At 46.4% G+C, this 23,048-nt stretch overlaps 1 protein-coding gene and 1 long non-coding RNA gene across 6 annotated transcripts in view; one reads left to right on the top strand and one right to left on the bottom strand.

Moving 5' to 3' along the window:
• LOC146206224 (aurora kinase-like) overlaps nt 1–23,048 on the top strand; it is an 880,154-nt gene that overhangs the window by 224,865 nt on the left and 632,241 nt on the right. For all 5 annotated transcript variants that reach the window (XR_014704406.1, XM_084590847.1, XM_084590848.1 and 2 more), the window contains exon 2: nt 18,708–18,824. Coding sequence is in view for 4 of the 5 variants with exons in the window: in XM_084590847.1 (XP_084446973.1) it covers nt 18,708–18,824 (117 nt within the window). In the remaining variant the exon portion in view is untranslated. The remainder of the gene's footprint in view (nt 1–18,707; nt 18,825–23,048) is intronic.
• LOC146206241 (uncharacterized) lies at nt 5,071–6,414 on the bottom strand. The gene is made up of 2 exons (XR_014703256.1): nt 6,023–6,414; nt 5,071–5,172 (listed from the first exon to the last, which is right to left on the bottom strand). It is a non-coding gene; the product is annotated as an uncharacterized LOC146206241 (long non-coding RNA).

Raw genomic sequence — 23,048 nt, 5'->3', positions numbered from 1 at the left:
CGCGCGTGTGTGCGTGTGCGTGCGTGCGTGCGTGTGTGTGTATGGGGGGGGGGGGCTATTATTCCTTCATATTGCCCACTTATAAGTGTTGTTTGCGTGTCCCTGTTTCCAAAAAAAAAAAAAAAAAAAATCAGGGTCAGCTAGCAGCCGCCCATTCTACAAGTGCAGTTCGTGTTACTGGATGCCGCAAATTTGGGAGCAGTTGTTGCCAGTGAGCGCTGTTTGACATCCTCTCTGCTAGACTGAAATTATAAAAAATAAATTTGTGCTCGCCGACCATAATTAAGGAACTGCCCCACCACTGTGACTTAGTGGTTGCGGCACTTGACTGCTGAGCCCAATGACGCGGGATCGAATCCAGACCGTTCATCGATGTAGGCGAAAAGCAAAGTGCCCGTGTAGTGTGCAATGTCAGTGCACGTTAAAGAACCCCAGTTGGTGTAAATTTCCGGAGCCCTTCATAGTGGCGTCCTTCATAGCCTCAGTTGCGTTGGCATGTGAAACCCCATTATCGAGGCAAACCATCCTGTCACAAGTGCCTGCCTTTCATTTACATTAAGGCGTTCACTTCTGATTGGTATTTAAGTTAAGTTATCATTCCGTAGTACCACTTTGAATCAAATCAAATGAAATAATTTTTGGTTCCACAAAATCAAATACAGGCTAGTATACAGGCTAATACAGGCTAGTATGACTGCGCGTGGACCCTCTGTTGAAAAGTACATGGACGAGTGGAACTAATAGCGGATGGAATACAGCGAAGATTTCCAAAAGAACCACGTAAATGACAGACAACAGAATACACGTTTTGAACTACAAAAACAAGTAAAACTTATCCACAAAACAAAGAGAGCGAAAAAACAACAACACATACTCACGGTCACCATTAAGCAGGAAAGTGATTATTTAAAACCGTATATCCTGTGTCGAATGAAATTAAGATTTTAATGAGGGCGGCATAGAATTCCAACATGAAATGACCGCAAATTAAGTTGTCATTTTACCATAATTGGTGTCAGCTTTCGGAAGTAAATGAAGTTTTCTGTGTAACGAACGGAGGGCACTTGCCGGTAATTAAATTGCTGGGCTCAGTGAACCGATAAGAAAGGCAATAATTAAGGAACCTGATGAGCAAAACGCCCAAACTGTACTGAAATATGTTATGAAGCGGTAATATTTTTCTGTTATGAAGTAATGATATAGTATCGGTGATAGCCTGATTCTGGATATATATGTTGCAAGTAAGAAAAATGAGTTGGGCAAGTGCTTCCCTAAGCAACAATACCATAACTCATGTGACTATCATACAAATGCAAAGTACAGATATGGTAATGTGTGCTGAGTAAAATAAGAACCTACTCCAGTTTCTGGCAGAAATCGATTTGCATGACTTTCTATGTATGCCTTATGGCAAGTTAGCAAAACAAAATAATAAGGGCGAGATTTAATCAGCGCACGAATACCAAATGCACACTTCTTTTTCAGATGAATGATGTGGGGGAAAACTCAAGTGTGGGGTCTAAAATAATGCCTAGAAAAATAGTGCACACAGAAGGAGTATTTTGTGTGAGTCAAGGAATAAAGTAAGAACAGAACTAATCGATTTATAGCTCCTCCTGAACAACATGAACTGTGTCTTAGCTGGATTAATGATCAACTGATTTTTCTTACATCAATTCAGACACCACCTCTGATAATGCGTTTGATGTGGAAATTAAGTCATCAATATATTTGTCAGATATGGATACACTGGTGTCGTCTGCATATAAAACACAATGAACTCGATTAAGATGAACTCGAAGTTCGTTAATATCAAGAAAAAAGAGCAGGGTTCAAAGAACAGAACCCTCCGTGGTACTTCTTGCTAACGGTTATGGATTCAGAAAAAGCGGCAGAAACGTATACACACTTTGTTTTCGGTCGCACAAGTAGTTTTTCAAAATACACAGGGGGGACCACAAGTTGAATAGGTTTGGAGTTTGTAAAATAATATTGAGTGCTTAATGGTGTCATATGCTTTGATGAAATCGAAAAACACGGAACCGTCATAACTAGCGACATCGATAGATTGTTTTGGGTAATACGTTAAACTAATCAGTGCTGAACCGGGAGAACTGCCCATGCAGAAACCGACCTGACAAGAACTGAGTATATTAAATGAAGTTAGGCAGCGATCAAGGTTGATGCAAGAATAATTTCTTCGATGATTCTTCTCGAAGGCATAATAGATATCAGCCGGTAATCGGAAGACAAATGCCTTCCCCCTTTTTAAATAACAGATTAACTTTTTCCTCAGCATTAGGAAATGTGCCTGCTTTGAAAATCATATAAACTATATTGGAAATCGAATCTTTTACAAAGTGAAACACAAGTTTAACCCGACAGGTAGATATATTATCCCGTACTAAACTAGTGTTCCTAAGATTAGCAGTTGTTGACTAGATTTCATCAGGTGTGACGGGGTAAAGAAAAAGGCATTGGTTTGCACGAGGCATACTATGAGCTGAAGTTGTGATTTGTATTTTATCAGCCAGGGCAAAAAAATCGCTGAAGGCATTAGCGATATCAGTTGGCGCTACATTGAAGTCAATTTTAGTTATAGATGATGGCGCGGATCGTGCATGGAGGAACTCGTTCTGAAGCCTCCCATTGTTTTTTCGCAATATTTGCATGTTTGGAAATTTCCCGTTCATATTGGTTTTTTTTTTTAGCCTTTTTGAGTAAGGTAGTTAAGTTCTTCGACTATTTTTTGTAGTGAGGCTAATGCAGCGTTAAGAAGTGACGTTTCATATTTTTTAAAAAGTTTTCTTTCCTGCATGTTACCGCTCCTTAGGAAACCATTCCTCATCCACGGGTTTTGAGAATGCTTGTAGTGCTTCTTACATTTCACTTGTGACGTACTCTCTGATACAGCGTGGAAAAAAATAAAGGCGTGCAAAAATTTTGAGTGTGTTGTTTTTATCTGCAGTGTTTAGAGTCCGATTTTTACTTGAAATCATATTAACAAATTTTTCTTTGTTGAAGGTGTTTTGCTTCTGATTCAGAAGGACGATATCATCTCTTGCGTCAGCCGCCGCAATACCTGCCGCCGACTTCACGATGTCAGAGATACCCAACGATCGCTTGGACGAACCCATTACTGAATTTGAAGTGCGAGCAGAGCTTGCTAGATTAAATACTAATTCAGCGCCCGGGCTGGATGGCGTAAGCAACAAATTGCTCAGAAATCTCGACGACAACTCTTTAACAGCACTCACTGCCTACATGCAGAAATGTTGGGAGGCGGGTGAGATTCCTAAGCAGTGGAAGTCGGCTAAGGTGGTACTTATTCCTAAACCGGGGAAACCTCTGTCGATCGAGAATCTAAGGCCTATATCCCTAACCTCCTGTGCAGGGAAATTGATGGAGCATGTAGTGCAGACACGTCTCAACAACTACATGGAAGACCACCATCTTTATCCTATCTCCATGGTGGGATTCAGGTCTCATCTCTCAACGCAGGACGTGATGCTGCAACTAAAACATGAAATTCTGGACTCACAAACGCGGGACACGAAGGTCATCCTGGGTCTTGACCTGGCGAAGGCTTTCGATAACGTCACGCACAAGGCGATCCTGGATAATCTCAGCCTCCTGGGAGTAGGCCCGAAAACCTACAACTATGTTAAAAATTTCCTTTCCGACAGAGTGGCCCAAATTAACTTCGGGGAAAGTAAATCAGACTACATAGAGCTAGGTAGCAAGGGGACCCCGCAGGGATCTGTACTGTCCCCGCTTCTATTCAACGTGGCCATGATCGGGCTTCCTAGCAAACTAGCAGCGATTGAAGGTCTCAGTCATTGCATGTATGCGGATGACAGGAAAATCCTAGCGAAACTAGGAATAAATTGAGAGTCAGCGAGGTCCGAAAGTGGACATGCTTAAGAGCGTGCGCGATAGGCTGATGATCCCACCACTACCGAAAAACATGCATCCCGTCCACCACAAGGATCGCAGAGAGAAACGGGCTGAAGCCCTCGGCAAATGTTTCAAAAACTATCCGATAGAAGACGTGGCCTACGTGGACGCAGCTAATTGCGGGAAGGGGAGAATGGTGATAGCGGTAGCTAGCGCCGAGACATATCTCCGAGCCGGCGCCTCGATCACGATGGGCAGTCCCGAAATTGCAGAAGAAGCCGCCATCGCACTTGCAATAGTGGGCACGGATGCGTCAACGATAGTCAGTGACTCAAAGGTAGCAGTGATGAACTTTGCCAAGGGGAGGGTCTCCCCTCTGACGAACGGAATCCTGCGGACTGCAGGGGACGACCGCAAAATTCGCATAGTCTGGACACCTGCACACGCATCCCCGGCTGGAAATGAAGCAGCTTACGAACTGGCTCGAGGTCTTGCTTTCCGAGCCAGTGGCCATACCGAGGGCTTCGCAGACAGGGATCGTCTTGTGTGTTACAGAGAGATCACACAACATTAGAGGCTTAATCGAACGAAGTACCCCGCCGCTGATAAATCATTGACAAAGAGTCAGGCCACCTCTTGGCGCTTCTCCAAACTTAGACGTTTCCGAACGCGGTTATGTGTAGTCGTTATTATCCGGGACAATATTCAAACGAGTGTAAGCAATGTAAGGCCAAAGCGGATCTCAACCACATTCTCTGGAAATGCCCTTTTGCCCCCCTGGAGGGACAAAAAATAAAGTCACTTGAACAATGGGAGGCTCTCCTACTCAGCTCCGATCCGGAGACTCAAACAAAAGTCGTCCAACTGGCCGAAGACGACGCCAGGAGCCAAGACCTTCTGGCCGTCGTTTAGGCTAGGGGCCTATCCCAAGCAACCACCGACATCCATCGGACGGCCAATGGCCATCCGTTTCGGATGTTCCGGATGGCCGATGGACGTCCGCGAACAGCCAGTGGACGTCCGTCGGCCGTCCGATGGGCGTCCAAATGGACATGTTTGTCTGGCCAATGGACGTCCATTTCGGACGTCCGTTCCCGGATCTTTCTCGCATATATGCTGCATGCATGCTCTTTTCGCTCCCACGAGGCAATAAAATAGAAAAGCTGCTTAAAGTACAACAGGCATATTTTATTGTAAAGTGTCTAATTCCTCAATATGACGTAAAACTTGAAGCGCACATCCATCTTCCGTGATGAAGTGGAAGCGACCAGCTTTCTGCAAAAAGAGAAAAAAAGACAGGTTAGTAAACAGTCTGTCTCTCATGCACAGTATAATCCTTGACTCGAGGTTTTCTGGAGGATAATAACAAGAGTATTTCTCATATTGTACCTGCCCTACAGCACTTGTTACAAGCAGTCTCAAATATCAGCGAGGTTCTGCCCTCCTTTCCCTTAGTTCACGCCAGTTATATCGCACCCGCTCTTTCAAATATCACATAGTTTCATCTGCAATGCTTCAAGGATAAAGCTAAATACGCTAAACAGTTCATAAGGCAGTATCATACAGGCCATACCTAAATTAAAATAAGCTGATAACGCGCTTCAATAATTTCAAGCACAGAAAAGGCCACTCGCTATCTGAAATGATTTTTTTTTTTGTAGTGGTGCACAACTTTCAAGCTCGCGAGCTTGGGCGATTATCGCTTATTGCATTGTACAGGAGCAGTTATGCATTTTATCACTGTAATGCACTGCAGCGCAGACTGTGCCCTCGCAACCTGCAACTTGCATTGAAAAATGCAGAACATGCCACTTGCGAAGGCAAGCATATTAAAAAAAAAATCTTTGAAGACCGACTGTTTACCCAGCACCTTGGTTGACGAAAACAAGGAGGTTGGTTATAAGCCTCGCAAGACCTCCAGCAATTTCCTAGTTTGCGTAGAGGAGAGGGAGAGCCAACTCAATCGACATACACGGACGCCACCGCGCCGATTACTCCTGGTTTTCGGTGTAACTAGCTCCTTAATGCTATCGCGTTGAAATGTGTCAGTAGGTTCACTGCGCTGTTACATATTCATACAATTTTCGCTGCGCAGATTTTCACGAAGCTCGATCGCAGTACTCACTTTCAAACGCGGTCGCTTTCGCCGGAGTCGTCCGTCCTGATGTGTTGTCGTCGTGAGCCACTGTTGCTCCAAGGGGGTAATCCTTTCACACTAGGAACTGGCACAACTGCGCAATCGTTGTCCTTGCAGCGCACAAAGATGGGTGAAGGCATTCGAGCATAGTTGCGTGCACCCGCACAGAACGAAAAAAAAAACTGCTGCCGCGAGCCGCTGCGGCGCGGCGGCAGGACGACAGCCGGCAATGGCGGCACAGAAACACGTGGTACGAAACTACGGCAGAAACATTCATGCGCAGAATTGAATTGGCCCTAATAAGTTAACACTATAATTTTACTGAATATTGTTAATTTCTTTAAATAGGAACCCTTTCTTGTAAGGATAATCAAGCGAAACCTACCATCTCCCCTCCTCCCCTCCAACACACACACACACTGCGATGGAATACGCAACCTTCAACCAAACAGCACGGCCGCCGGCCGGCGGGGACTGGCGGGGATTTCAAACAGCAAAAAAAAAAAAAACTTTTTGTAAAGACCCACAGTGCAAGGTAATCCGGCGCTTTCGTTCGTCAAGACGTAGTCGTGGACCATCGTGGATGGCGAAGCCGCGCATGTGGTACATGTAGTACATACGTTCAGGCTCAACTAGAGTAACAATTGAAGATCACGACCGTCGCTACCAACGGATACAACGAATTGCGGCATGAAAGCTGAGAAATTAATGACAATCGCCCCATACTGTGTATGTGCCAGAGTTTTTTAGGCCAACCAGCTAATCATTTGGTATATAATACAATTCGCTATCTCAGGAGCCGAATGGAAGTTGCAAACCTAATTGGATTTCCTATTGGAATTTTGAGTACCATTTGGAAAATCCGAATGGAATTTTACACGCAATTAAAACTATTTGGAATGCCCAATTGGTATTTGCAGAACCATTTGGTTAATCCAACTGGACTAATCCATTGGAGAGGTGGTGTCCAATATTGGGTCCAGATGTGACCTTTGCAGGTCTCAATTGGCCCCATTTTTTTTTTGACTAGGCAGGACACATCTCGAGCATTGAAGACAAGTGTGAATGTTGAAACAGAATTTTGTCAGCGAGGAAATATATGTCCTGGAAACATACTCGTCCGTACGTACATCGGACGTACACCTCGTCTCTCATGCGGATATACAAAAACGGACGTAGTCCGTACGTACATCGGACATACACCTCGTCTCTCATGCGGATATACAAAAACGGATGTAGTCTGTACCTCCGACGGACGTACGAATACGGATGTCCGAAACCGGAGGTTGTACGTATGTCCGACGGACGTACAATTTCGGCAAAGGACGTTCGGCTCTAGCTCGGACGTACAACGGACGTCGGTGGTTGCTTGGGATATGCCCTTCAGACTGTTGGCAATAAACGTTTTACAATCCAATTTGTTGAAGGCATGTTGAAAGTCGAGGTAGCGCAGGTGGATTGAAATGTTAGCAACACTCCACTGAACGAAACAAATATCGGGGATCGATATCAGTAAAAAAAAAAAAATGCAATTGAATCCAATTGGGAAATTTCTACTTGGTACCAACTGGAAAATTTCCAGTCGTAAATTCGTACACATTCGGATTGCTTGGAACAATTGGAACTCGCCCCTTTTCCAGCCATAAGGTTTCATGAAAGTAATAGCACGACATTCACATGATCTACTTCTACATTAAGGCGTGCAAGACGCTTAATACGACCGATAGTAAGGTGCAAGAAAAAAAGCCCGATTGGCGTGATAGCTGTACATGAATGGCGCTCAACCTTATTGTGCCAACGGTTTTACGAAGGAGTGCAAGTCAAGAAAACTACTTGATTTCATATAAATCAAGTCAAGCATCATACTCTAGGGACATTAATATCATACACTGCTAATATAACCCAAACACATATTCATAAAACGCATTTGCTCTCACTTATATATCCCATATATTTGACTCTCATGCTGGGACTAGTTATGCCTGTTAGTTCAGCAGAGTTATTTAATTTATTTTCAACTGCAGAAAAGCACATATGATGCATACAATTCTGCAGATGAAGGTCTTGAAAGCTTTTAATATAAATACCATAAATATTCTGCCGTGTTTGTCGAATATGCAAATGCTCCCATGGATATTTTGGGCGCTGTTAGGCAGACCAATTGGACCTATTGGCAAAGCCAACTGTTTTTTCCCAAATGGCTCCAATTTGCAATTCTAATTGGACTCAAATGGAATCAATCATGACTCAATCGTAACCAATTGGTGTCAGCAATTTCCCAATTGGTCCAGTTCATTCCAAGTATAATTGAAACCAATCGCTTTCTCCTCTCACTCAACTGTCGCCAATTGGAAAGAATATTTTCCAACTGGTTGCAATTGATTCCATTTAATTCCCATTGGTAATGCCAATTGGAGTCAGTGTGTTTTTTTTTTCTCTGGGAAATGTCCGTATCATTCACTACTGTGACAGGGCAAGGACGGATTTATTTTCAAATGACAAGTTGTTGAGAATAATCTAGGCTAAATAAAAAATCGGAAACGCCATTGTGACTATCTTGACAAACGATGGTAGTATTCCGGTTGATAGGAAGGAAAGCCGAATAGGTCGCCATCTGATTCTGAAAACCATGTTTCATATATAGACATGATGAATTAAAATGAATGTTTAAGTGAAGTGATAACGAGGTCATAAGGACATAGTAAGGATGTAGTAGGGGCGATGGGAAGTTATGAAAGGTGCAGAGAAAACAATAGGAAATTACCATCAGGTGAAGATGCGAAGGTCTTCATTCGAATTAATGCAAAACACCTTGCGGTCTCCAGATTTGGAAGCTTTAATCACACAAATATCAGTCCACAGGTAGCGCAACTCGTTTTCTTTCATAGGTCCAGGGCCTTGGAAAACAGTTTCTTTCTCTTAAGTGTGGGGCGGCCATTAACATATAGACGGCATTGTCAGGTTCACCGGAAAAAACAACATTGCTAGACTTTAAGGGGCCTTGCAGGCCTTACGCACAAAGTCGTTCTTGTCCCAATGTCAGCAACGATAGTCTTTTCAGCAGATTTTGTGGCAACACGATGGACACAGTGAAGACCAGAAGTAATGCGATAATCAATGGCTTAGCCAATGTGTTTAACTATGGAGGCACAATCCTCCCCTTGTGTAGATGGGAGGCCGCGAAATTCAGCATTATTCTATCTGGAATACTTTTCCAGCTTAGAAACCCTTGTATTGAGTGCTTTGCTTTCGCGATCTAAAGGTTTGTTAAGCCTGTTTCACATGCAAGTGAAAACGCTAACAATTTTTGCTGCGGCGACCTTAAAACCTGATTTCAGCTGTCGCGTCGGCTCGAGCGGCGAGGACGACGCAGTTCCAACAGTTGGAGGTTGGAAATTTTTCGCTCTGTGGCTGCCGCTCGTCGCTGAGTTCGCTCAATCGATTACATGTGAATCTGCCTTAAGCCGTATGTTCTGCCTGCTTGTTCTTAACTTTAGAGTATTCACCAAGGTCACCCTCAACCATAGCCATGGCCGAATTAAGAGACGTTGCCTGCTCCCCTCTCTTCGCATTCCCATACTACGCTACTGCAATATTTGTCATTTTAACTGCACTGAACTTTTGAAAATACACAGAGAGTCAATGAGATTCTTGCAGCATCTACGCGAGAGTTACTTTTCTACATCGTTGGATGTGAATTTGGTGTCGCCTATGTAAAGAAGTGAGAGGCATTATTCCTCGCCGGCCGTGGTGGGTCATTGGTTAGGGCGCTCGACTGCTGAGCCCAAGGGCGTGGTATCAAATACCGGCAGCGGCGGACGCTTTTCGATGGAGGCGAAAAGCAAGGCGTCCGTGTACTGTGCTTGCGATTTCGTGCACGTTAAAGGAGTGGTCGAAGTTTCCGGAACCCTCCACTATGGCGTCCCTCATAGGCTGAATCGCAATGGGGAATTAAGCACTATTAATCAAACCAGTAATTCTCGGATCGTGCTGCTTCATCATTTATGTGGCTTAGGCCGTATGGGATGTCTAGTAGCCATCGACGTTCAAAATTCAAGTTCTTTGCAATTTGGTAATGTAACGAATTTAGGGGAGTAATTTCGTAGCAGAAGTAATTAATTCGGTTTGAAATTACTTTCATTAGAGGCAGCTTTGCTCTTCGGAAAAACAACGCACGGCCGGTAGGGTGCCTCCAAATCAAGAACTAAGCGTGACAATTGAGCCAGAGTAAAGGATGGAGAGACAGATATGAGTACTTAATTGCGTGTCTCAAACCCCGTGTAGTCAAGTCACTCACTGCACCTAAAGGGGCACATGGCACAAGACGGAGTTAAAAACTGGCCAGGAGAGCGAGCGGTACTTCATACATTGCGCGTAGCTACTATAGTATATCCACCAAGCAATAAATAAACTCCTTCGGCGGCTTCACACGTTGGAGGCAGGTCTATAGAGCTGTTTTCGCTGCTCAAAAGTGCTGTTTTCGCTGCTCGTTTGTCTTGAGCAGCGACGAGAGTTCGGCCATGCTTCTGCTTTAGTTGTTTTGTTGCCATTGTCTGATCTTTCTAATGGCGCGTGAAAGAAGAGGGAGGGGATGGTTGTATGTGACGGGATTTGGCGGGAAGACGAAAGAACGTGTGCGACGCGTCGGGAGAGAGGTTGTTGCTCCTTTTACTCTTATTACCTTAGTTTTTATATGCGTGAAAACAAAAATAAAAGTGAAATTTAAGAGTAATTTTATTACTGTTCGGAAGTGATTGTACTTCTGGGGGAGTAATTGGTAATATAATTTAGACACTTTCGTGCTATCTTTGGGAAAGCTATTGGTAATGTAATTTAATTCCTTTTCAGAAGAAATTTTGTCATGTGTGCTGATTGCAAGCCGTTAATTGCAAGTGCTGCGACCGGCATAAAATATTTGGGGAACATGTGTCCTTAAGTTGGTTTTTGGGCGCTTTGCTTTGACTTGCAAGTGAGATGCGCTAGCAGGTGGCACGTTGTATCTTTCCTTTAAGGCCTATGCAGTGTTACACACTACATGTGCGCACTTTAATTATAGTGCGCACATCTAGTGTGTAACATTTTTCTATAATTAGAGCTGCGTAAATAATATTTCGGTGCAAAAATATCAGCCAGCTGCTCTTCAACATGGTACACAAATCCATAATTGACATTCTGTTCCTGAAGCCAATACAGTAGAATAAGCACTTATTTCGACCGCACTTTTAACTATGGGTGCCTTATCGCGATCTTTCAAAATATGTTGTAGGGCAATGACACTGTGGCTGCTTAAAAATGAAAGACAACCTTGCCCCGCGTAGCTCTGTTAGAAAGTTCAGTAGACTCGGTCCTTAGCACTCCGAAAAGCGCGCTTCTCGCAAGCGTGGAGCCATGACACGTGCTGTCACACAAGTCGCTGACCAATCATTACCCGGCTATCTAATCGGCCTATCACCGCCTGCCATAGACATGCTCGTTCATAGATGGCGCCACCGGGCTCTATGCCAACGCGACGTATGATGCTTTCACATTAAAAGATAAAGGTAATTCACCGCCCATGGATATTCCTGTAAGTGAAATGAATCCAAACGAAAGTCAGACGAGCCGTTTATGGTCAGTGAACATGCTTGAAAAAAAACCAGTAACAACGGCGAGTTCAACCCGAAGCGCTTCGCCGTGTAAGTGGTTCTTTATTACAATAGAATAAAATAAAAATAATAAAGGAAAGAAAATATTTTTGCTGCCCCCGCATCTGCTATCGAAATAAGCTGAAGCACCTGAACTGGGGAGGCGGAAATAAAGGGATAGTAAGGAGACAGGTAGGAGAAATCAAAGAGGTGAGCGACAGGGAGAAGGGACAATTAGGCCAGCCATTTTAGTATCCGCTAGAGGCTCGCACGCAGCACTCGGGTAGTTCTAGAACACTATAACTCGGGAAAGAGCGTACGTAACGTGGGCCATTTGAAACTGCATTTGGCGAACGCGCTCCTTGAAACACCTTGCCCGGTATTCTCGTAGGTCCATTTTTGTACTGAGGCTCCATTCCGCCGCATTGCAACGTCGCTTGTGCGCTAATTTCAGCCCAATTTTCTCCCAATCCTCCAAGAGTGGAAAGAGGGATTCACCTCTTGCCACTTTCCGCCTGCCAACCGGTGCAACAAACTAACGGAGAGATTATTTTAGCGCTAAATGCAAATTCAGGTTTGTGCATTCCTTTAAGCGCCCGCAGATTTGGTCTTCGAAACTGAGATGGGAGGGTGAGGTCCGAATCCGAGAAGAGGAGGGAAAAAATTATTGAGCGAGTGAGTTTGGACCCTTCAAGGGCCACTGCACGGCTGTCATCACGCGCATGTGACCAGCCCACGTAGGGCCATGGCATTTGAGCATCCCGAGGCTGAGATACGCTGCCCAGGGCCCATGCAGGCACGTTCGTACGGCTTGGTTAAAGCTTCGCTGCTTATCTGTATCACTGGCAGATGACGTCACTGTCTGTGACGTCCACTGTCATAAATCTGCTTGTCTTACTTGTTTGCGTATACATTAAATGTGTGTGGGTGCATAAGTCATGTGGCTTAACCGTATAAACTCCAGCAATGAACCGAGTGGATCCAGTCTGTTCAGAAACGAGCCTGGAACTTCTGTGGGAGGCTGAGATACGTCGCGCCAAGTGGCATGAACAACAGCTGGCGAAGGCAGCGGCAACGTCATCTGCATCTACAAAAATAAACAGCGCCAAACTACTACTTTTGCACGTTATACAAGTTGTATGAAATATATTATGCTGAGGCATGCAAAAGGAAAGAAAAATAGAGCCTCTGCCCGTGCCACAAAGGTGTATGACACAGACTGTTCGAAGATCCGTAAAACAGGACTAGGGAGGTTCGACCGTATATTAGAGAGATTTAGCTTACCGTGATCCGCGATCCGCTACCGTGATCCGCCACCGCGCGTTCTGCTGCGCATGCCCAGATCCCCTTGACGCCAATAGATGGCGCCACATGCTTGATGTCGGCACACAGACCTGCCGCGTCGGGACCAATCAGCTTGTGCGCCCCACCCACGCGCGGTAAATGGTCACGGTGGCGGATCACGGATCACGGTAAGCTAAATCTCTCTATTCACTGAGTGAAAGCGGCGGACAGCTCGCGAGATCCGCCGCTGTGAGTATGAAAAGAGAGAAGGAAACAGCGCGCCAGACGCGCGAGCGCGTACAGTGCTTTCTTCGTGGTTTGATTTCACGAGATAGTGGCTCCGGTGACGGGGTAACGAAACACTTCTACTCTGTGACGGCGAGTGCTGCCGCCCGTAAAAGGCTTAGCCATGTTAAACTTCTATGCTTTTTTTTCCATCCAATCCTAAAGTATTGAATTATTTTTTACCACCTGGATTTTAGAGCCACAATCGTGTCCAGCTCGAGCGTTTTTTCTTCCATATGGAGAAGGCCATTTCCAGCTACGCCAGCTTATTAAATCTCTACTCGTGTCCATAGAAAGGGCCTCGTAGAGCATCAGCCCCGCATTGCCGCGCCTCAGAGGCGTGGTTGGTGTGAACACAAAACTCTCACTTGAATCGTTAGTCTCAGCGAGGTGCAAGATTTGTTTGGCGCGCTTGTTGCCCAAATCCAAGAGTACGTGTTAACTATAGACGCAACCAGAATAATGATTCGCCTGCTGCTGTTCCCTACGCGAAGCACCAGTATAGATTCGAAAAGCGCGTCGAAGGTTCGGCGGCAGTATGTACGGCTGCGCATTTTCGCGCGAAAAGACGATGGGCTCCGGCACAGACCTGCAAAGGTGTAGATGTAACTTTAGTGTAGCAGCAAGACCCGCGTCGTCTTAGTGTGCGCGGTGAAACTGAAAAACATGTGCTGGATACATATCGTATTTTCGTCACTTTGTTGTGTACATATGATGCAGTCTGTCGGCCAGGTTAAGCGCTTTAAAAGCGGGAACCGAAACTAGCTAGAGCCGGCACTGTATCGCCGGCCGTCAAAAAGGAAAGAAATTGGGTACCGATGTTGGCATTCTACTCGAAGTGCTTGATTGTAAATTTGTAAAATGCAAGATTTGAATTTTAGATCTTTATCTTTACAAGGTCGCTAGTGTGGCTAAATTTATCTACATGTATTCTTTACCTGAAACGCAGTGGATAACTGAGATCGGAAAATTTGCCAGATTGACTGCGGATCTTTAGAATATAATAAGATAATTATTACTCATTGACATTCACCTTACAGCTGTATGGTTCCGCTTGCCATACAGCTACAAAGGAAAACTATACAGTTTCAAAGGAATCTTGATAGCTTTCTTTTGTAGCCGTATGGCTGCGATTAGATGGATATTAATGAGTAATTACTCCATTATTACATGTCTACTTCCCTTGGTGGAGTAATTAAACTACAGGTATATTTTTTAATCGATGCACAGTTCTTTTCTTTATTTTTAGGCGCCGTAATTTGTATACTGACTACGTAAATAAATCGGATCCCGGCCTCGGCGGCAGCGTTTCGATGGAGGCGAAACGAAGTGGCGTCCGTGTGCTGTGCGATGTCAGCGCACGTTAAAGATCCCCAGGTGGTCGAAATTACTCCGTAGCCCTCCACTACGGGCCCCCTTTCTCTCCATCCACTTTCACTCCCACCTTCATCCCTTCCCTTACTGCGCGGTTCAGGTGTCCACAGAGCAAGTGTGACAGATACTGCGCCTTTCCCTTCCTATGAATAAACCAACCAACCAACGTAAATAACATTGGCTTTGGCTACTCTGCGTTCTAACAATAGTGAGCAAGCATGAACTGCCACTTACCGGCTCATTTCAGTAGCGTGTTTTCAAGTGGTGATTTCACATGCGCAGTGCCATCTCTTGCTGACGACGAAAAGCTTATATATGCTCTGCAGCTGGTAAAGAAACTATTTCATAGTAGTAGACCAATGAGTAGTGTGTACTTAGGTCGATGCGTGGCGCCACAACTAGTAAATTGTTAGGCTGCACGCAGTATGCGTTCGCAATGGGAGCAAGACTGCGCTGTTTAATGCAAAGTAAGGTTTAGAAACAGTTCTGGTTTCGTTTAACACCCTGAAGCAACGTAGTGTCTGAGCAGCGGTCTGATGGACGCCTTGCGTTTCGCCTCTTCCGAAATACGGCCACCGCGGTCGCGATTGAAACCGGATCGCCCGGCTCAAGTCACCACCTTCAAATCACCGAGCCACCGGGGCAAGGCAGTAGACGCGGTTTCGTGCGTGTTAACGGTTGTTCTTTGAGAACCCGATCGACTATAGTGATCACAAATGAGATTAATATGCTAACAGCGCCCGGACAAAGATATTCATGGTAACTTTCAGCAGGCGCACAACTCCGCATCAGAGCAGTGAAGCGCCACGCGTTGCGGCTGGACGTGTGCCACTGGCGTCTGCTGACGCAAGTTCGCGCTGCCCGCCTCAATTCGTTCTGTCGCCCGGAGCAAAGGCTAGCAAGAGTGCCTGTTGCAAGTTGCACGTGTCTCCACGAGTTCCCAGGCCATGGCATGGCCAGCTCTGAGCTATGTTGCACGGCACTTGCGACACCCCCGAACCTCGGAATCTTTGGAAAGGTAGAAGTATCAGTCTCACCTCTAAGGACAGTGGAGGCCCCAGAGACGCCCTAATAGCTCGACTGTAGCGCTGAAATGCAGGACCTAAGGCCTGGGAAGTTTTGAGCAACCATGTATACGGTCGTCTTCTTTTAGGATGAGTGCACGTGCGAACTTGTGGCCGCTCTCTTTGGATTGCCAGCGCGTCGAAGAATTGAATGGAAGCCTATACGCAGCACCATCTCCAGTTTCCTTTTTGTCTGCGCCACTTTGTTTCGATGTGTGGCCGTGTCGACGGTTTGAATGGAGCGACCACCACCGTCCTTGCGTACTCACCCTGACAGTGGACGGCCCTAGTGCCTTTCGAAGAAGAAATCGTCGCGAGCTGCCCTATATAGGTCAATGCTCCTTATAAAACAGCTTCTAAAATTTGTATAGCTGGAAAACCAGTTTATGTGCTTTACTATGACTAAGTGGTCAGTTAATTAACGATTGTGGCGAGAGTCACCCGTTCAAAGGCAAATAGAGATTTTTAGCCTCGGATTTTGGCAGTGGGCTTTCTTTATTTGGGAAATAAGCATGAAATGAGCCGTAAGCATACAGGGGCGTCTTGGTAGTGCTTTCAGAGAACAGTGGCACCGACTCTGAGATGAACGAGATATTGACGATCGGTGCGATTGGTGCAGCATAGCTTACGGTAACACTGGTGCAGACAGAGTAGCCACTGCTTGCCCACTCATCTTCTACACTATCTCGAACTAGCCCAAGAATCACAGCGTGACGCGCCGTAGCACGTCTCCACTCTCAGGAATTCTCTTTCTCCATTTTGCCGTCTTTTAGCGGAGGATTCAGATGGACGGACAGACTTTTTCAGATGCTAAGGCTAACGTGCTAAATAAAAGCTTTTGTTTCCACCTCGACCTTGCAAGGCTGGCAGTAGCCATCTCCATCTGCTCCAGCTGGGTTCATCTCATCATCGAGCCTCGTAGAGCTGCGGGCTCGCACTGCCGCTGACAACGTTTATGGACTCCATCATTAAGGATACGAACCATTTTCGAAAGATGGTGCTAGCCGGAAAGGTAGTAGAAATGACTATATTTCCTCATTCATGCGTCCGTTGTCTCGAGATGTGCTTGTCGCTAATAATGGCGTCGCTGTCGACTAGTGCGACAGCGACAGAATGCCCCTTACCGGTGTGTGGGGTGCCATTGTGGGAATAATCTGCTGCGTCAAACAAGCTCAGCTTTCCTCGAAATCGGTTTTAATTATAGGGAAACTGTGCAATATTGTAAAATACTTTTACGAAAATGTAGGTGGTAATGATTCAATCTTCTGGCATGCTGCAAAATTTTGCTTTCAACGTTCGTTTTTTACTCGCATCGGGAAGTTAAGATTGTAATGGAAAACCTACGAGGAACGCTTTTGACGATCTGCAAAAACATTAATAGCAAACGAAAACTATACGAGCCTCCTGAGTAACTCTCCGATATACTGAGTATTATAGCAGATTTGTACCATATGCAAACCAACTGTGCGCTCATAAAGAAGTTCCCATTGAAAAATGCACATCTACAGAATTTCTGGGTATGTCAACTGCATTGAGGAGGGGGGGGGGGGGGGGGGGCAACGTTAACAAGGGGGAAAAAAAAGTCGTTTTTCATGATTTGCTACGGCGAAATGAACTCCTAATGCCACAGTTTACGTTTGCAGCAAAAAAATTCAAGAAATCTTTTTTTTTTTTTTTTTTTTTCACCGTGACTTACGTGCGAGGCATTCCTCTCTTCACGGAGTATTTTTTTTTTATTATTCATTTTTGCCCTCTCTGCTTTCTGCTTGGTGGCCTTACCTCAGTGGCCTGGTTCGTGTGCACCTAAAGCGATTTTGCAGAAGAGCTAGCTGTAATATTTATCATTTAGGCTGCTTGCTAGAGCACGACCTAAGCAAAAGCAGAATTTTGATTCTGCTGCAGATGTTTTCTTGAATGAAGATTCAAAAAGGGCGCCGAGGGTTATGGTCGGCAAGGCCTCGCACTTTCGTACGGAAAGACGACGAGCGTCGGCATAGAATTGCAAAAATATAGCAGAGAAAATTTTGAAAAAATATATCCTGGGTGCTCACCGTTTTGTACTTTGTCTGTCGGCCATATGAGCGCCCGAATAGCCGAACCATCTAGCCTAAAACTGCGTCGTCTGCTATTCAGGTACAGGTAAAAAAAAAAAAAAAAAGTTTGGTACCGGTAGGTTGTCTTGCAAAAGTAGCAGCCATTCCTTTATGATTAAAAATGAGAAATTAAAATTTCTTTTTTTTTTCAAAGAATCGCTGTTTGGGGCCTTGAGAAACACCGCTTCCTTACCAATTTATGCCCATAAATTCGCCTTTGATGTACGACTTTATGTGCGATTCCATAGGCAGAGTAATTTTGCGACTAGTAAAAAAGGTAAAAAAGAACGCCGTTCCGTAATACTTGAACAGGTGTTCGTGAGACAGTTTTAAACTCAGAGTGCCTTTTTTTCCCCCCTAAAGTCTATTTTCTTGTGTGTGAAACTGTGACCGTTCTGTTGCACATTCAAACATTTCTCTTACATACACCAATTTTGTCATAAACTGTCCACTTAACTAGAAGAACGACGGTTTCGAAGGCAATGACGAATTTTCGCCTCTTGCGAACGTCCTTTTTTTTTTTTTCTTTTCTCGTTGTCACGTGGAAGTCGGGGACATTCCGCCAATCGGGCGCTAACTGCTCAGCTTACGCGTAAGTATACTTCGAATGCAGTGACAAGCGCAGTTGCCACACACACACACACACACACACACACACACACACACACAAAAAATGGTAGTGGTTTAGCTCTCGTTAAACCTGGTAGAGTAGCAAGAGCTAGATACCCCTGGCTACGCTTAGCTTTCGCTTGAAAGTAAGACACACGGTTCACTTAACAGCTTGAACTTTATTGTTTATACCAACTAAGACGCTCCGGTGGTCAGTAAAGTAGTGAAACTTAGCCAAACGCCATTCCGCTAGTGGCAGGGAAGAACGATACACTGAGGCGCTGCCCATAAGCCGTACTGTTTATTGGGAGCTCCCAATGTTCTTCTTTGGTCTTTGCAGTATCCGCGCGCTCCGGCGTCGCCTACCTCCGTTGCCGAGGCTGTCCGTAAAGTCAGGAGGGGAGGGCGAAGGAAGAGCCGCAGCGCAGCGACGACGCGCACGGCGCGCACACCAGCTGTGGGCTATGATGTTTTTATTATAAGCTTTATTTTCGGTCGAGGGATTTCAAGTGCTTGTTGTCTTCAGCCACGTCAAGTGGCCAAGAGGCCTTGGCCTCTGGCGACTTTGAGGGCTCGTTCGATAGCCCGGACTTGGTCGTCTGCCTCCAAGCTGGGCAACGCGGCCTCCCAGTGCACTGCTGAGCGAGATGCAGTGGCTAATGAATGCACGACGGTTAGGAGAAGAAAATTGTTGGTGAAGCCTCTATCGCATCAGACTTTGCCGTCATCAATCTCTCCACACAGGAATTATGTTCAATTACCGAGAAATATTATGATGATTCATGGACAGAGGAGGGCACTTAACATCAAAACGTCCAACCTCACCTCAACCTCAATTAACATTTCCTGACCTCACTCAACCTCATGCATTGAGTTTCATGTTTGCCCAGGTGATCTCACCTTCAACTCAAAGTTTAAGGTTGCTTGCTCGTCCTCAAAAAGAAGAAAAAAGTAAAAAGAGAGAGAAAGGTTTTTCACTTGAGAACGCTAATTATAAAACGTCACGGCGCAAATTCTGTGCGGTGCCGCGCCAGAATGACGACATAAATTTGAAATAACATTGAATATGACGAGGCTTACTGGTAATGTAAAAAAAAGGAAAATGAACCATTGCTGAGGCTACTGATTTATAGCAGGCTTACTTAATAACAGCATTATAATTGGTTAGTTTCAACTCTTCAGATTTTATTGTTATAATTTATCTTTTGTTATGGTGAAATTTTGTACGGCCTAATTCCCTCTGTCATGCTTGCATGCGAGCTGCTGGATACGGCCAGACTCCTGAAGGTATTTAGTCTGGGCTCTGCAGTGAAACTCCGCCCATATTTGTGACCGTCACACAGTGTTCCTCCACGGCCGTAGCAAGTAATATCGTTTTGGTTAAAACTTTTTCCTGCGAGTTAAAATCTAATCGCTTGACAAAATCAGAAGCATTCTAATGTTTCTTCATTGTTACATCTGCTTCCCAGAACGAGATATCTGCCATTTACGTAGTGACAGATGGAGGTTGTAATACCATAACGTTTTTTTTTTATTAAGTTAACATCTCACTGGTGACTTATCACAAGACGCAGACGGTACAGAATGTTACCATATGTAGAGACGTGTCGTCACGAAAAGATAAAGCGTGCTTGCACTGTTGACTCTACGCTACTTTCCATAATCCTGACGAGTGGGTTGTGCTACATGGGGCAAACCCAGTGACAAATTATTGGAAAGATTACCCTGTCTTTTACTTATAACAATGAACGGTGAATTTACAGCCCCAAAACAGTCGTTTCATCATTGATGTAAATTAAGGAAATAATACGATGGATTACAGATTATTCGCACATTACCTTGAGATGCCGATAGAAGCCGGACTATTGGTTCCCTTGTCCACGGAGCCTGTTGTCGCATGAATGCGTTCCAAGATGTGGTTTCTACTTGGACATAGGCCACGAACCACCGCGGGTTCGAGCGTCGCGCGAGCCGAAGCCCCGATCAGCCGTCACCACGCGCACACTGAAACACTGCAGCGCGCACTCAACCTCCATCGGGAGGAGAGCACTTCGCTGCAAGGACACAAACCTCCGAGTTCACAAAGGAGACGTTTATTGAAACGCCATCCTCCAGCGGCACACACACACATACGCACACACATACACATATTTAAAAACGCACATACGCACACATATACACATATTTACAAACGCACATACACACACATACGCAGTCACCGTGTCAAGGGAGCGCGCGAGGAGCTAGGCTCCCCTGCGCGCACGAAGTGACACGGAGTGCGCGCCGCAAGCACGCAAGGGCGTGCTGTGATCTCTCTCGCAGTGACCAAAGGGTTCCTTTGAGAGAGTGTGGGCAACCACCGCAAGGTACGCCTGTCGCGGATCGTTGGATCACCATCGACAGGCTCGAGCTTCGCTCTCAGGTAAGACTCGGAGCAGACGAACTCGAGTACACACTGGTCTGCGCTGACAAAGGCCGGCAGACAAAAACAGTAGCGTACGCACCTTGCGATGTCTCGGAGGAGTCTCCCTCTCTGAGCTCCGCTCGGACAGTCGCGCGAGCGCGGCTGTCGAAGCGGTGCCGTGTTCCCGCCAAAAGGCGCCAATGAGAACAGTCACTGGGACGCCAGGGCGGAGCTGTGGCCCGAACGACAGTGACAAGTCGCTCGAGCCCCTCTCCGCCGCCTCAGGCGGGAGAAAGGGAACGGGGAGAACAACTGGGAAGCGGGCGGCGGCCGCGCAAAGGGCAGCCGCAGCAAGCCCGAATCCCACATCCTCCTCTTCTTAATTGCCCTCCTACCCATCAGTGAAAGCACGCGGCAGGTCCCCAGCATGAGGAAAAGAATGCTATCCTCACGCAACAAGTCAACTACACTTCAGTTCCAGCAAGAAAGATCTCGAAAAGACAGACACTCAAGAAAGACAAACATTAGCAAGGCGCACAAAAAAAATGAACAAGATGACATGAAGAATAATGTACAAAGTTCCGGAGGCTAAGTAACAACGACTATGTACAGAACAGAATCATGTACAGAACACAACTATGTACAGAACAACTATGTACAAACACCACTATGTACAAACACAACTATGTACAAACACAACTATGTAGAGAAGTTCAAAGTTCGTCGGTGCAGCTCTGGGAGCCTGCGGTGACTCACCGCTCGTTGACTTCTGGGTGGCCAACGTTCATCCTTGGCTGCAAAAGATCTCGGTCGGTGGTGGTGCAGGTTAGGTGCAGGAGCAGCGAACACGCCGAAGGGGCCCCAGGCGTTGAAAGTCCGTGACTCCGTGGCGATCCAAGGCGCACATGGGAAGACCGCGCGGGGCTTCCTTTCCACCGCGCTCCGCACACGCCGGCAAACACACATGGCGCGACGTCGTCGCCTCCACGCCCAGGCACGCACACGCACAGCCACTCACACACCAAAGGGTGATGCCGACCTTCCGCGGCGAACCTGTCCCGAGCACCTTCGCAACCACGGCGGCCTTGGGTGAAAGGGGCATCGTCCATGCTCCCCGTCCCCAAACGGCCCCAACTTCATTTCCACACACACCGAAAAGCCGCGCGTCGGGACTGCTAATGAGCAACCCTCGCGATTTCAAGAAGAAAGAGGAGAGAAGACGCGCTGTACAAAAGAAGGCACTCACTGTACAATATTTACAAGATAGGAAGCAATAACAAAAACAGAAGAAAGCGAAAAATGTGAAGAGACACAAAAACAAAATAAAATACAAAGGCTGGAACTGAGCGAGCTAGAAAAGGTAGAGACCAACCTTGCTTCCGGGTAGGGTTGAACGAGCAAGCTCGCTCGGTGAAGCGTATGCCTTCGGTTGCGGAAAAGGCCCGCCGTCCGGCATCAATCACACAGGTGAACGTCGCCTCACCTTGTACCGGTGCGGGGCACGGCTGCGTTCCACTGCATCGGGTGTGCCTTGGCACTTGCCTGTGGTGACAATGGGCACCAGCGCAAGCTCGTCAGACCGTTACGCATAGGCCTCCAGGTCTGCAACGTAGGCACGGCTGGCTTTCCCCATAGGGGGATTCTCCAGCAATGAGCCCCTGCTTGTTACTGGGGAAATGCCCCATGAAATCGCAGGTGGCCATCTGCCACGGACGCACACTGTCAGTTGGTTTCGTCATGCCCGGTGGCTTGCCACCCCTTGACTTCTCCATTTGACAGACATGGCAGGAACGGCAAAAGCGGAAAATGTCGCGCTTCATGCCGGCTGCAGTCACCGATTGACTCGGTTTCTTGAAACCTTGGAGCCACTCAGATGACCAGCCAATGGTTTGTCGTGAGAGAACGCAATAGAGCGCCGCTCAGACATTGGGGAATAGCCACTTCAAATGGTTCATGGACTCATCATCCGTGGCTATGTATTTCAGCGCGAGCCCGTCATGGCCCAGCAAATATGAATCCCCGGGGCACGCCGCGACACACGCTGGCTCGTGCCCCCCTGCGCCCGCTCAATACAAGTAGCGTAACGGCGCTGCGCCCGCTGCAATACAAGCAGCGTAACGGCGCTTCGTCTCCCAGAGACCGTCGCTGACATCGCGACAAAACGGGTCATTCTGCTGGACCGTCGTAGCTCTTCATGGCTGAAAACGATCCCAGTCATCTCAAAGGAGAGCCTGGTTTCGTCCCCCCGCAGGTTCGCAGCAAAACTTCCGCTGGCAT

Source organism: Amblyomma maculatum, chromosome 1, assembly GCF_055883805.1.
Source record: "Amblyomma maculatum isolate TAMU_Amacu chromosome 1, ASM5588380v1, whole genome shotgun sequence".
Taxonomy (NCBI): Eukaryota; Metazoa; Arthropoda; class Arachnida; order Ixodida; family Ixodidae; genus Amblyomma; species Amblyomma maculatum.
Note: the sequence above shows the minus strand (reverse complement) of the source record. Positions and strands in the feature narration are given on the sequence as shown.